The sequence below is a fragment of the Podarcis bocagei genome (genome assembly GCF_964188305.1).
Source record: "Podarcis bocagei genome assembly, chromosome: 7".
NCBI lineage: Eukaryota > Metazoa > Chordata > Lepidosauria > Squamata > Lacertidae > Podarcis > Podarcis bocagei.
Genome location: NC_138132.1, coordinates 38,977,732 through 38,992,157, shown reverse-complemented (window position 1 = coordinate 38,992,157; position 14,426 = coordinate 38,977,732). Strand labels below are relative to the sequence as shown.

Sequence of the window (14,426 nt, the reverse complement as noted above, 5' to 3'; positions counted from 1 at the left end):
GAATGTGCTGCTGGCAAGAGGTGAAAGGCATCTGGGGTGAAAAGAAATTAGTTTCATTATGCAGTAATTACAGGAAAAATTGTGATCGCTGACTTTAGTCGCCCTCTCCAGTTACTGCAGCGCTGCTGGTTAAAAAGATCTTGATCTATGCCGTTTGGCTAATGATCAACAGTTTTAGGAACGACATCTCCTGGCAGCGAGATCTTTGCATTATTCTCTCCTCCAGTTGCTGGGTCTTTCAAACTGTTGAGGACTAACACACCAAGGGCTTAGCCACACTTACCTGTCCTCCATGCTTTCCAGGCACATTCCATGCCTTAAAGCTCCATGTTAAAGAGTGAGTTTTGTGTGTGGAAAGCTCTGCAGCAAAAAGGGGGAAAAAGAGTGTTTGGACACAAAGCCTTAATGCAGCGGTTGGCAAAGTTTCTGTGGCTTGGGCCGGTTCACGGTGCTGCAGACTCCACAGTGGGCCAGAGTACGTGTGCACGAATGCATGCGCAAATGCTATTTCCAGTGCTCCTTCTGGTGCAGAGGAGGCATGCGCAGCTTCTCATTGGCTGCAGGAGCTTCCTGCAGCCAATGGGAAGCCGGCCAGTATCGCCGAAGGCGGTCCCTGCTCTGCTCCGCAACGGTTTTGCGCGGCGCACAGGAGCTGGCCAAGGGGGCAGCGGGGGGCCCCGAGGAGGCGGGGGTCCATGAGCCGGTTAAACAACCCCCATGGGCTGCTTGTGGCCCATGGGCCTTAGGTTGCCAATCCCTGCTTTAACGTGTGGAGCTGTGCCTCAGTAAGTCCTGGGTGTACATTATTCTTCACTGTGGAATATATCATGCCAGAAACAACTTAATGCTCATTTTAGTTTCCCTTGCATTCATGATAAATTGACCATCTCAAAATAAAAAAATTCCTTCCAGTAGCACCTTAAAGACCAACTAAGTTAGTTCTTGGTATGAGCTTTCGTGTGCATGCACACTTCTTCAGATACACACCTGTATCTGAAGAAGTGTGCATGCACACGAAAGCTCATACCAAGAACTAACTTAGTTGGTCTTTAAGGTGCTACTGGAAGGAATTTTTTTATTTTGACTATGGCAGACCAACACGGCTACCTATCTACTACTGACCATCTCAGAACAAGAACAAGGACAGGAAGCAGGGACCCAAATGTATTTTCACAGAGATAAAAAGGTGCTGTTGGAAAGGTATATTTTGAGATGAAAGGGCTGTTAAGGCAGCTTTCCAGAAAGCAAGGCCAGGTGCCAGTGGCAATAGAAATGATGAAAGCTCAGGGATTTTGATCAGGAAGTTCTCTTGACCATGTCAGTGGAGAATTTCTGTGCTGAACTGACAAGCAGATTTGCTCTGTGCAGCAGCCAGCTCAGTCTTCAGCAACCCTCTGGTACTTGGCAAAGGCTGAGGCAGATCCTTCCTTGCTCACCTTTGGAACCTTTTGCAACCAAGGGGATGCACAAAATGGTGGCAGAACCTGGCTGTCCTGGCAACAGCAGCCCCATTTGAAAGATCGGGGGAAGGAATGGTTTGTGTGAAACCCTCTTGTTTTTCTGCATGTACAAAATGGGAGTCAATAGGTTGCACCCTAGATTCCTCCCCCCTCCAGTGCGCTAATATTCAATTTATACAGGGCTAGAGATGGTGGTGAAATTTGATTCAGTTCTCATTTAAAAGTCGATATATCCAATTCTCACTTTCCAAAACAACGTGGGAACCGAGACACAACAATCGATTGAAATTTGCACTTATCGAAATTTTTCAATACGGTGTTTACACAATGTTTTGTGTAATGTTTACGCAATGTTTACACAAATGCATCTATTAGGGAGAAGCGTGCATAAAATGAATATATTAAGGAAAGTAATAGAATAGATTACTTGCAGAAACAAAACTGCATACAAAAATGCTTTTGTTTGGGGAAATTTGCACAAAAATGCTGATGAATTTTCATTAGGTTTTTTTTTTTAAAAAAAATGAGCAAATGTGTAGAATGGAATTTAAGTTGGGGAAAATGGGAAACAGAGATATCTGAAATTGCCAGATCCTTCATCCCTGTCTACTCCATGGAGGAGTATTCAAACGTCCAGGCCTTTCTGCTGCGCCAACCTGGAGCTGGCACAGCAAAAAGAGTAAGAGAAATCTCTTTCCACAAGTGTCAGCAATCAGCACAATATATTTAGTTTAAATTCATGCAATCCTAACTGAATCTCCTAAAGTAGGTAAAAAAAAATGGATAAAAACATATAACCACATGCATAAAACATCCTGTTTTATAAGACTATTGTGGCTACTGCTTCAGTAGAGGGTCCCTGCGCTCTTTTATGTTTCAAGTAACACAACTTTGGGATGTAGGAATCAGCGTCTGCATGAAAGCTTTTCCCATTAAAACAAATCCTCCACACTGTATATCTTCATGTTTCTTTGCTCCCCTGAGGGCCCAGCTCTGCAGGTTGCAGAGCTTCTCTCTCTTCCCAACATGAAGAGACTTGAAGGTACTCAGCACCTGGAAGGATCAGCCCAGTACTCAAATCACTACTCAAACACAACTTCCTTTCTTCAGTCCTGTTGCTGTTTTATTAGAGAACTTCTTTTCGTAACAACAACAAACGTCTTCTAAAGGGGTTCATTTCTCTTTCTCTTTCTCTGGATTGTTTGAGGAGCATTAAGAGAGCTCTGCTGGATTTTCAGCCTCGGTTGGGACTCAAACTGCTCCTGTAAATGGGCTTCAAAAAGAATTTGCTGTATTGACAGTTACAGCAAACCCTTCTGAATTTTGATGGATGGGCAGCTCTGCCCACCTGTCAAAGTTAGCATGTGTGTGTGTGTGGGGGGGGGAATAAGAAGCTAGGTCCCAGTTCCCAGCTCCTGCTGCAAAGTGATGGTGACAGATGCACATTTTTGAGGCCATCACCTAGAAGGCCCCCTCACAACACTCTCTCTCCCCAAATGTGAAAACATCAGAACCACCTGGAGGTCCTCTTCTACTGATCTTAATTCCTGGGCTGGTCTATAAGGAAGGAGATGCTCTTTCATATATTTGGAGCCCAGATTTTTTAAGAGCTTTCAATATCAATGTGAGCACTTTGAATTAGGACTGGAAGCTAATAGGCAACCAGTGCAGTTTCTTCAGTCCAGACGTCATATGCATTCTTGCATCCATCCCTGTCAAAATCTTGGCTACTGCATTCGGCAACAACAGCAGCTTCCAAACAGTTTCCAAGGGAAGCCCCATATAGAGGCCACTGCAGTAGTCTAAGATACAGGACAAAGCTCCACATTTTGGAAATCCCCCCAGGTGTCAATTCTGCCTTTGAAATCCAGGTAATGGATGTATGGCAGCTATAGCATGGGATACAGGAGTAAAGTCATCTTTGTCCAAGAGGGTCTAGAATTGGTCTAGAAGCATCTGGGACCTGGAAATAGGAACTCCTAAAAATGCATTATATTAGGGAAATGTCTTGCCAAAAATGTGTTTATTAGGCAAATTTGCATTAAAATGGTTTATCAGAAGATAGGTACACTAAAATGCTGGTGAATTTCTGTCAGGGGACTGTTTGTTTCTTAACTTGCAAACCGCTGCATAGATGTGGCAAACTGAACAGAAGATCGGAAAAATGAGAAACTGAGAGTAACCAAAATTGACAGATCCAGCCATCTGTAGTCATCTCGTGCTTTTGATTTAACCAGGGTGTTAGGTGGGTGTGCAACCCAGATGTGCTAAGAGGCTTTCGCCAAATCTCTTCCAGCTTTATAAGACAAAAGTGACACCTTGAACTGTGCTCTGAGGCTTGTAAGGGGGCAATAAACTGTTTGCAACCATTAAAAATAAAGGACCCTGATGGGCAGGAAGTGGAATCTAAATTTATTTGCTACTTTAAAGGCAACATTTGATATTCCCTGAGACTACATAGATTAAACTAAAGATTTATGTTAATGCCAAGGATTAAAAGAATTTTAATAGTGTGCATAAAGATGTAAATGTGCTGTGTTTCATTTTCTTGCAGATGAATGTGCCATAAGGGAGCTGTAGATGGAAGAGAATGTATTCATATCCTGCAAATTGTAACATCTGGCTTAATTTTGCACTCATGTGTTCATTAAATATTAGTTGCCTTCCATTCGTGCATCCTTGAAATCACACTTTAATATGGAAAGATTTCCCTTCACCCTCTGTATTCCCAGAAGGCAACTGAAAACAGCTCCATAAAGCAATTTTTTACTAACCATATTTTTGTAAAATCCTATTTCTCTGTCTTCTCAAAAAAGAGTATCACAAAACCACCCATATTTCTCATTCTGTATCTGTGTGATGCAAACAAACACCTACATTCTTGTTAGAACCTCCCCACCCCCAACCCCATGTGCGAAAGCCCTGCCATTGGATGTAGAAATATACCAAAGGGGGAAATAATAGATAAAATTATAATGGGATGGAGACAATTAAGGGGTGTATATATAACCAATTGCAAGCAGGGGTGGAATTATTTGAAAATGTCTGTATCAAGCTTATCCACAGATATTTTTTTCTAATTTTTGTCTTGCTCCTTCATCTCAATGAAAAGCGAACAAATTGTTTTACTGGTTCCATTAAAGATATGAACATTGATCACTGGTTAAAAAACTGAGCCTGGATAGCTCATTTGGTTAGGCTGTGATGCGGATAATACCAAGGTTGCAGGTTTGCTCCCCATATGGGACAGCTGCCTATTCCTGCATTGCAGAGGGTTGGACTAGATGATCCTCAGTGTCCCTTCCAACTCTACAATTCTATGATTCTATATGCATTATTACCGTATACATATAATATGATATGTATATACACATTTCCTATAGCAACCAGCACATAAACATAGTACTATATAAATACACTTAGGTATGGATACTTATCAAATTATGCTGCAGATAATATAGCACCACGTGGAATGTGACTCTTCCATATGTATATAATTTTCTGTATAATTTTGCATATAATTAGCCAGAGTTTTTTTATATATATAAAAAATGCACTTCACAACCCAACAATGCACTAGTGGCTTGGATATAGGTGAGTGCTTGATGCAAGAGGTGGTTTGGGGGACAAATCTTGATTGGATCAGAACCTCTAAATTCTGTGTGTAAACCCATTTAAATCTGATTTGTCTTTCTTCCCTAATTGTTAGCTATGTCCTATCTTACTTTCTTTTTGTATGCTGCGAGTATTCCATAGCTCTGCCTTGCATGTGCCATCAAGCTTTGCAGACTGAAGAATAAGTTGAAGGTGACAATTTTTCTTTATATTTATTAATTCCAAAATCATTTTTTAAAAACCCAACAACATGGATAGGAGTATTACTGCAAGGTTGATGATTCTTGAAAAACATAAGGGCACGTTGTGCTTCCAGAGTGTAGCAACGATTGTCCTGAATGTGGGAGTAAATTTAGGGTGGTTCTACATTAGAAACCTGTCTTGGTGTTATAACAGGTTAACGTCCCTGACTTTTGCCACAAAGAATCCTGGGAATTGTAGTCTGGGGTCCCTGCTGTCAACAGTCCCTATTTCCCACCCTCTCTGAACACATTTCCCAGGTTCCCCTGTGTGACCAGTGTAGGTACCTGTGGTGTAGATATGTCCTTAGCTTATTTGCCAATGAGTACAGTTTATTTGGAACTTATTTTACACAGACTTGCATATGGGGAACCACAACAGTAACTCCCAGTGCCTCTGCCACTGTCAATACAGATCTTCAAAAGGCTTTGAGTAGTTAAACATCAGATAATCCATGTAATAGAAATCGTAGCTACGTTGCCTTTGAGAAGGGGAGAGCTGTTTGAAATATTGCTGTGTAATTTGGGTGGTTGTTCTCTCTTCATCAGAATGCCTGTCTTTAAACCTAGGAAAAGTCAAATTTTGTGGCGCATTTATTAAATGCAAAAAGAAGTTAGCATCTTCCTCCATGGTTTCAAATTTACCAATAAAATCATAGTCTATCAAGCATGGGCTGCAGAGCCTGTTGACATGGTCCCAGTGAATATCCATGCCCACAGGCCGGTGGACATCAAGAAGATATTGAATGAACTCTTTAAAAGTTACCCCAGAACCTGTCCTCAGTGCCTCCTTCGTGGCATTGACGCGGTACCTTGAAATGATGGGTCTGCCAAAAACCGGGTGGTAGTAATTGTTGGGATGCTCAAACTTGTCTCGAAACGCCGAGACCAATTTTTCAAAAGGTTCACGGACAAAGAGCATCTTCGTGTAAGTGTTCAGCCTGTGGTTAATCCCTTTGCGATCAAACCCATCCAACCTTTTCAGATAATTCCCATAATGCACCGTGTTGTGTTGTATGACCTTGGTCGAGGAGGCCAGTCCATTGAGGACCATGAGTACCCTTTTCCAGTTGGAGCAACCGGCCTTGGGGACTTCGCAGTATAAAATTCGGTACTTATCTTCAACGAAGATCCTGGAAACGTGATAAGGGGTGATGATCCTTTTGTTGTTGCTCTTGTATTTCGAGCAAGTCTCTCTCATGATCTGCTTTCGCTCTCTTTGGGTCTTGTAGAGGCTTTTCCACTTGACGTCGTTCCTGTCCTCCGATTTCAAAATGGGCAGGTTGTGGAAGGAGCTGTTCACGGCTATCAGGATGGGGCTCTTTTTGATCACAAACCTCCTCCTCCGTTTATGAGTCCGGGCAGAATTAGCTCCTGCGCTTTTTTGGGAATGGTCTTTAATCACCACCAGGATGTTCTGCTTTCTGCTTGCACCTTCTTCCAGGGCAGCTCCATTGGGCACGGGGAGTAGCGAAGCCTTCTGGTTCGCGATTGGGAATTTGTCAGCAGCATACAGAGGCATTTTCCCGTCCTGATTGTTGCTGGATGTGCAGTCCTAATGGAAGAAAAGGCCCAAGAAATTACTAAATGAGAGAGCATTCATCACCACGGACAGCTTGCAGTGTTTAATGGCTCATGCTATTTGTACCGTTTTAGCTCAGCTTAACTATGGAAGGAAATGCATTGTCTTGCACGCAGCTTTGGTGCTGCAGTAATTATTTTTCACCTTTCTGCTTTTGAATGTATTCTTCTTAACTTAAGCATCACTTCTAGGGGCAAACCAGAAAGACTCAGCTAGGAAACAGTTTTGGGTTTTTTATTTTTTTAATTGTTTCTTACTATGTTAGATTCTCCTCCTAGTTTTATACTATAAACTGCTCTGTGATCCTCAGATGAAGGGCAGTATAGAAATTCAATAAATAAGTAAGTTTATGTGTGACCGCAAAAGGTTTTCCTCTAGAGGGTACCACCTGCTCACAGTTGTATCCCAAGGTATGCTTTGACACTGATTCAGTGCTGAAGTGGAAATACCGTACTTTTCTGTGTATATGATGCCCCCATGTATAAGGGGACTAAATTTAAAGAAAATGAGGGGAGATGGCCCAAAGTTGTTGAGCTTTTTTGGGGGGAATTGCACACACGCCATCACCCCAGCAGGGCCATTGCTGGGGGTTGGCAAAGTGGGCAACCGCTCCCCCCACAGCACTGCAGGCGGGAAGCTCCCTAGAGCATGGGCCTCCCACAGCTTCCTCCCTATAGCCCTATCCATGTATAGGACGACCCCAGTTTTTTGACATGATTTTTGAGTAAAAAATCCTCGTCTAATACACAGAAAAATACGGTAAATACTAGCAGTGTAGAACCACTTTGTATTGGGGCTGAATGATGAGATGAATGGGGTAATTTCATTCCTATCTATGTCAAACAGCAATGTCAATGAAGCACTCTGAGTCAGATGAGCACCCCCCTCCCAAGCCTCCCACTCTGTTTTTCTATACTTTCTTCTGTTTTGTACACCAGATTTCTATGTTTTTCTGTGTCTCTGTGTTTCTCTGCTCTCGGTCCATGGGCTTTGTGAGAAGTGAGGCTGTCTAAAATCTGCTGGTGGACCATCAAGGAGTGCTTGGTAATTTTTAAATTTTTGCTTTGTTCAAGCTGAGTAGCAGCAGATTTTTTAAATACTGTACAAAAAATCAACTGAAAAGCTTCCTTTAACTTGTAGATAAAAAACAACAACACCCACTGCTCTGCTTGCCAAAAAACCCAATCTAATTCCTTCAGAGCACTTCAGCCCCCACAGGCAGCATTCAGGACAGCCTCACCTTGAAGATGCAGTCTGGAGGATATCCGCTCCCAAACACAAGCAAGTACTGGGAAAGCCTAGCTGGATGATATGGTGCTGCTCCTATTTATTTCTAATTATAAGGTGAATTTGGGGTTTCCTGCTTGGATGAAGCTCCTTCAGTAAGACTAGAGAAACCTCACCATGATTTGGTGGCTCTTACCCAGGCATAGGCAAAGTCGACCCTCCAGATGTTTTGGGACTACAACTCCCATCATCCCTAGCTAACAGGACCAGTGGTCAGGGATGATGGGAGTTGTAGTCCCAAAACATCTGGAGGGCCGAGTTTGCCTATGCCTGCTTTTACCAGATGTGCCTGCTGCCATTCATTCTGTTCAATAAGGAGGGCTGCACTCAACTCAGTGGAAAGTGACTTTGTGCATGGAGAATATACCTCTTGTGTAACAAAATGGGAAGCCTTTGCATATGCGGAGCTCTAGACCATGACTCGGATATTCAAGTCACCCACACATAGAGTTGCCCAGACACCTTCACTGTGGGATAAGGGTGAAAGCTGGGCCACTAGGCTGAACTATTGCCTTCTGAAATCCTAGACATGCCTACTAAGACCAGTCGAGTTCTGTTGGGCTTACTCTCCTCAGCAATTTTGAAAGGAAAATTGAATAGCATTGCATACGAGAACTGTGCTTGTTCGTGTGCACAGTGAAGAGTTAGAAACTACTGCATGTGTTAAACCACTGTGCAGTTTTTACAGAGACAAGAAATTCAGATTTATTTGTCTCTTGATCATTCACGGAATCATATAATCGTTGAGTTGGAAGGGATCCCAAAGGACATCTAGGGCAACCCCCTGCAATGGAGGAACCACAATTAAATAATCCAAGACAAATGGTTTACAATTTTGACAGTAGGTTGAGCAGGGGAGTGTAAATGGATGAAGGACCTCTGCCCTCCTGCCCACCTTGCCAACAAGACCCAGCAGGGCTCTGAAAACAGGCTCAGCTCCCCTTGGTGGTTCCCCTTCCCCTTCAGGGTTGCAATTGCAGAGTGGTTTTCTTGTATTTTTGAAAGATTCTTTCCCCTTCAGTTGTATGGACTCAGTTGTTTTATGGAACTTGAAGGTCTGTGGCTATTTAATAAATGTGGACAACACAGCAGTAATGGGGTTATGTGTGTGTACAGCAGCTGTCAAGTCGATGGCAGTCATAGTCAAAACATCTGGAGGTTGGCAAGGGTTGGGGCATAGGATTGCAGGTTTACATGTGCAGTCTGGCCCCTCTCCTGTGCCTCATTTCATTTGATTTTTCTTGAATCGCTCACTCTGCCAGGGCTCCCATGCATTTCCAGTTTATTGCTCTAGAAAGATGTGAGCCATCTGTGCAGACGGGCTTTTAACCAAATTGACACCTACTGACACCATAAGCTGGTCATTATGCAGAGTTCAGGATCATTCAGGTTTGCAATATATCATGACTCTGCTTATAAACCCACCGCTAGCATGTCATGATCAGCAGATATCTGCAACTGAATTTCTCCCTGTGCCGGTAAAATCTGCGCAACGCTCCCATAAATGTCAAAGGGGTTTTTACAGGACAGCTCATGCTGTTGCAAATAACTAAGAGCCACTAGATGGAGCAATTTCACCAAGGTTTTTCATGCTGGCAATTCTAAAGGACTTAAAAGTGGGTTTTTATTAGTTCAGTTTGATACATAATGTGGATATGCAAAATGTTCCTAGGCAAAGTGCATCAGATTTATCCATCCTAACAAGCTACCAACAAAGCTGCATTGCACTGGCCTAACAAATCGAGAGAATTTAATAAGAACATCTGTATTCTGGGGAATTGTGATGCCTCCTGCCTTCTTCAATCTCTCTTCCTCCAATCATTCTGCCGTCTCTAAGGCCATTGCGCACATCTCCCAACACCCTGTAATTCAGATACGATTCAGATTATGCAGCTTCCCTAAAAACCTTTCAAAAGAGGCAACTTACTTTTTTGGGTTGCTGTGATCCCATGTTATATCTCAGACCTAAACAAAGAAAGAAAAGTATTATTACACGCAGGAACTTGCAACAAAATGTTTTCTCATGCCTAATCAGAGTGTGTGTGATCAGGATTCCAGATTGCCATTCCCTTACAGCAGGCGTATCCCTCTCTTCCTCCTGCAGCCCCACTTTTGATTTTATTTTTCAGCTGCCAGTCAACATTCTGTGGTTTCTGAGCATGCTCAGTCCTGTATTAGGCTACCCCCTTTTAAAAAATATATTTTATAAAATATATATTTTTGCACTTCCACAAACAGTGTGGGTTCCCTAAACACACTGGCACCTTCCTCTTGTTTCTCAGTCACCTCATTTTGCCTTCGATGAGAGTTCGCAGTTAGAGGGCATGATACACTCTGGAAGTGCCCACCCCATAACAGGCCCTTTAGGGTGGGTAACTGACAGGTGAAAAAGAAACCGGAGGTCCCAGCAATAACAAACACATCTAATTACAAAGAGACCCCAAGAAATGTACAACTTCTTTTTGCTGTGTCAGTGGGGTGTATCAATTCTTCCCCCTTCAAATTAAATTAAATTTTGAATTGTTATTATTATTGCTTCACAAATTTTCTATTTATTTATTTATATGTATGTGTGTGTGTGTGTGTATACACACATACATATAAATAAATAAATAAACAAACAAACACACACACAAATAAACACACACACACACACACACACACACACCTCACCCATCTGGCTGGGCTTCCCCAGCCACTCTGGGCGGCTTCCAACAAAAGATTAAAAATATATTAAAAAATGAGTCATTAAAAACTTCCCTAAATAGGCTGTGTGGACACCGTAACATGGCACTGAATCAAAACTCATTCACAGTTACGTCTATTAACTATTCTTGAATCTATATTTACAGATTGCTCCCTCATATAAAAGATCAAGGCAGTGTGCAAGAAAATACGCAAGGGCAATGAAATAATAAAATATCATAAAAACAATACAAATTAATCAAATGACAACTGGTTTATCCTGAAAAGCACAAAAGAGGTTTCTAAGACACATCTAAAAATGAGCTTCAAGCATGTCTGCTGAATCTCTGCTGGAAGAGTATTCCACAGCATGGGATCAGTGACCAGTTGTTTAGTGGCCATTTCAGCCCTGCAGAGTCCCTTCAGGACAGTCACTGCTACGCCCCCTCATAGCCACAGCCCCTTTTAAGAGTATGCAATAATAATGATAATTAGGGATGCACTGAAACAATCAGTGCAGATCTACATGTGCTGCCTTTCAGCTAGATCTACCATTTTCTGTGGAGGTACGCGGGGAAAGGTGCTCCAATATTTTCCTTCGGAGTGACTTGTGTTTTCCTTGAAGTTGCATTGTAAGTAATACAACTTGTGTGCGCTATTTTTGAAATGGAAGCCTCTTTTTGTTTCCAGTGTTCCTAAATGCTTCGCTTTGGCGCATACAGAACAATTCCTCAGCGCCTTCTTCAGAGTGACCCTAGGAGCCAATCCTCAGTGGCCAACTCGTCTCCTTTCACTCTGATTGGTTCAAATCAGTACAAAGGATGAAAGACTTCTCAGTGGATTCTGCAGGTCCAGGCCCCTCCCCCTCCCCGCCCTCTGTTGCATCCATATTGCTGCCAGCCAGTGGTGGAGCTTCATGCTCCGGCACCAGGGGGCGGAGAGCAGGTGAGGCAGGGCTGGTGCGCGTCCCAGGGGCAGGGCACGCTGCCCGCAGGAGTGTGGCCTGCATCCTGGGGGCATGGTGCGCCTCCTGCAGGGGCGTGGTGCGTGTCCTGGGGCTGTGGCATGCGTCCTGGGGGCGTGGAACGACGCCTGCAGGGGCGTGGTGCCCAGTGTGGGCGGTGGTGTAGCCACGATGACACCCCACCGGAATCACACTGCTGGGGGTGGTGTGTCCCCCCTGCACTCCTCTTCTTCCACCAGTGCTGCCAGCCCCCCCACTACTCTTAGCCCTGGGAGGAAAGCTTTTATTAGCACCAAAGGGAACCTTTTTTGGAGGTGGTGAGGGGGGACGACTAAAGGCACTGGGGGGACCTCTTTCCTGCCCTGCATGGCATGCTGCACCAACTCCCGAGGTTTCCAAATGCAAGAAAGCCCCTTGTTTTGCAAGCACATTTCTCACCCAGCCTCTTGTCATTTTGCAGCTCTTTGCAAACAGCATTTCCATCCTACCTGCACCTAATTATCCCAGAGTCTGGATCATCACCCAGGCCCATTCAAAGACACAAACTGGCCTGTATATAAATGGGATAATATTGTGCCAACAAATGTCTATCACGCAGTGGCAGCATCACACAAGGCAACGCTCCTCTACTTCTTCGGCTTCGCTGGCTGCTAGTCTATTAAAATGCAGGCACGGAGCGTGCTAACAAAGCCAAGATCCCTTATTTGTTGCTTGGAAGTGAATGCAGGAAGAGATAGAGAGAGATGGAGAGAATGTGTGACTTAAATTGCTTGAGGATTATGCAATCTGGCTGGCTTCTTTATGCATCTCTCTGGTAAGGATACGGCCACTTGTCACTGTCAGCGCTGCCTGAGCAAGCTTCAGTTTAATTAATGGGGCTTTGCAATCTCTAGACTTTTGACAAGGAGAACCGCGGGTCAACGCGCTGTTGCACAACAGCATGATAGCCTATTGATGGAAGAGCTAGGCTGCAGCTCAGTCCTATCAGACGTTTTTTAATTGGAGGCACTTTTCTTTGGTCTTGCTGCTGTGGGTGTGAAACCTGACCAGCGGCAGATCACACCTGTTACCCCTCCAAAGCCACATGAATCTGGATGACCCTAGGGTGTGGCTACAAATTGGGAGCTGCACCCAGTGTTACATTCCATGAGATAGATACCCTCAGATGGTACCACGCTTCTTTCTGATCTTATTTCCACTTCTTGCACCCCTCCACAACCACAGAGTCTGGAATTAAGCATCGTGACACATATGTGGCTCCCACGCAAAACAGCCGGTCTGCTTTGTGCGCTGGGTGTCAGTTGATGCCGTTATGCTGAGAGCCCCCCGGGAGGGAGGGACAAATCTGTCAATCTTCGTTTCTCTTGGTTTCTAATTTTTCGACTCTTTAAGTTCAGTCTGCCACGTTTCTGCATGAGTTTTTTTTTTTTTTGGGGGGGGGAGTCCTCACAAAAACCCAGCAGCATTTTAGTGTGCAGAAGTTTCTGGGAGTCAGAAACTCTGGCTATCTACTGAAAATTACCCACAGGTATACTACTACTACTATGTACTACTACTACTAAAGGTAAAGGTAAAGGTACCCCTGCCCGAACGGGCCAGTCTTGACAGACTCTGGGGTTTGTGCGCCCATCTCACATCTATTGGCCGGGGGCCAGCGCTGTCCGGAGACACTTCCGGGTCACGTGGCCAGCGTGACAAAGCTGCATCTGGCGAGCCAGCGCAGCACACGGAACGCCGTTTACCTTCCCGCTGGTAAGCGGTACCTATTTATCTACTTGCCCCCGGGGGTGCTTTCGAACTGCTAGGTTGGCAGGCGCTGGGACCGAGCAGCGGGAGCGCACCCCGCCGCGGGGATTCGAACCGCCGACCTTTCGATCGGCAAGCCCTAGGCGCTGAGGCTTTAGCCCACAGCGCCACCCGCGTCCCACTACTACTACTACTACTACTACTACTACTACTACTACTAATTTATTATTTATACCCTGCCCATCTGACTGGGTTTCCCCAGCCACTCTGGGAGGCTCCAAAACAGAATATTAAAAACAGGATAAAACATCAAACATTAAAAACTTCCCTAAATAGGGCTGCCTTCAGATCACTGGTGGAGGAAGAGGAGTGTGGGGGGAGCACACCGCCCCTGGCAGCGTGATCCCAGTAGGGTGCCATCACGGCTGCCCACTGCCCATGCTGGTGCCACGCCCCTGCAGGCGCCGTGCCCCGCCACCAGGATGCGCACCATGCCCCTGCAGGCGGTGTGCCCCACCCCAGGACATGTGCCCCGTCCCCGGAACACATGCCAGCCCTGCCCCCACCTGCTCTCCGCCCCCTGGTGGCAGAGCATGAAGCTCCGCCACTGCTTCAGATGTCTTCTAAAAGTCAGGTAGTTGTTTATTTACTTGACATCTGGTGGGAGGGTGTTTCACAGGGCAAGCGCCACTACCAAGAAGGCCCTCTGCCTGGTTCCCTGTAACCTGGCTTCTTGCAGTGAGGGAAATGCCAGAAGGCCCTCAGAGCTGGACCTCAGTGTCCAGGTAGAACGATGAGGGTGGAGACGCTCCTTCAGGTATACTCGGCCAAGGCTGTTTAGGGCTTTA

At 44.8% G+C, this 14,426-nt stretch overlaps 1 protein-coding gene across 1 annotated transcript in view; it reads right to left on the bottom strand.

Annotated features, from left to right (window-relative positions):
- Positions 1–4,388: 4,388 nt before the first annotated feature.
- CHST8 (carbohydrate sulfotransferase 8) overlaps positions 4,389–14,426 on the bottom strand; it is a 250,365-nt gene continuing 240,327 nt past the window's right edge. The window contains exons 3-4 of the mRNA XM_081203390.1: positions 10,111–10,148; positions 4,389–6,869 (exon numbers count right to left, since the gene is read on the bottom strand). Of these exons, the coding sequence (XP_081059516.1) occupies positions 5,721–6,869; positions 10,111–10,148 (1,187 nt within the window). The 3' untranslated portion in view covers positions 4,389–5,720. The remainder of the gene's footprint in view (positions 6,870–10,110; positions 10,149–14,426) is intronic.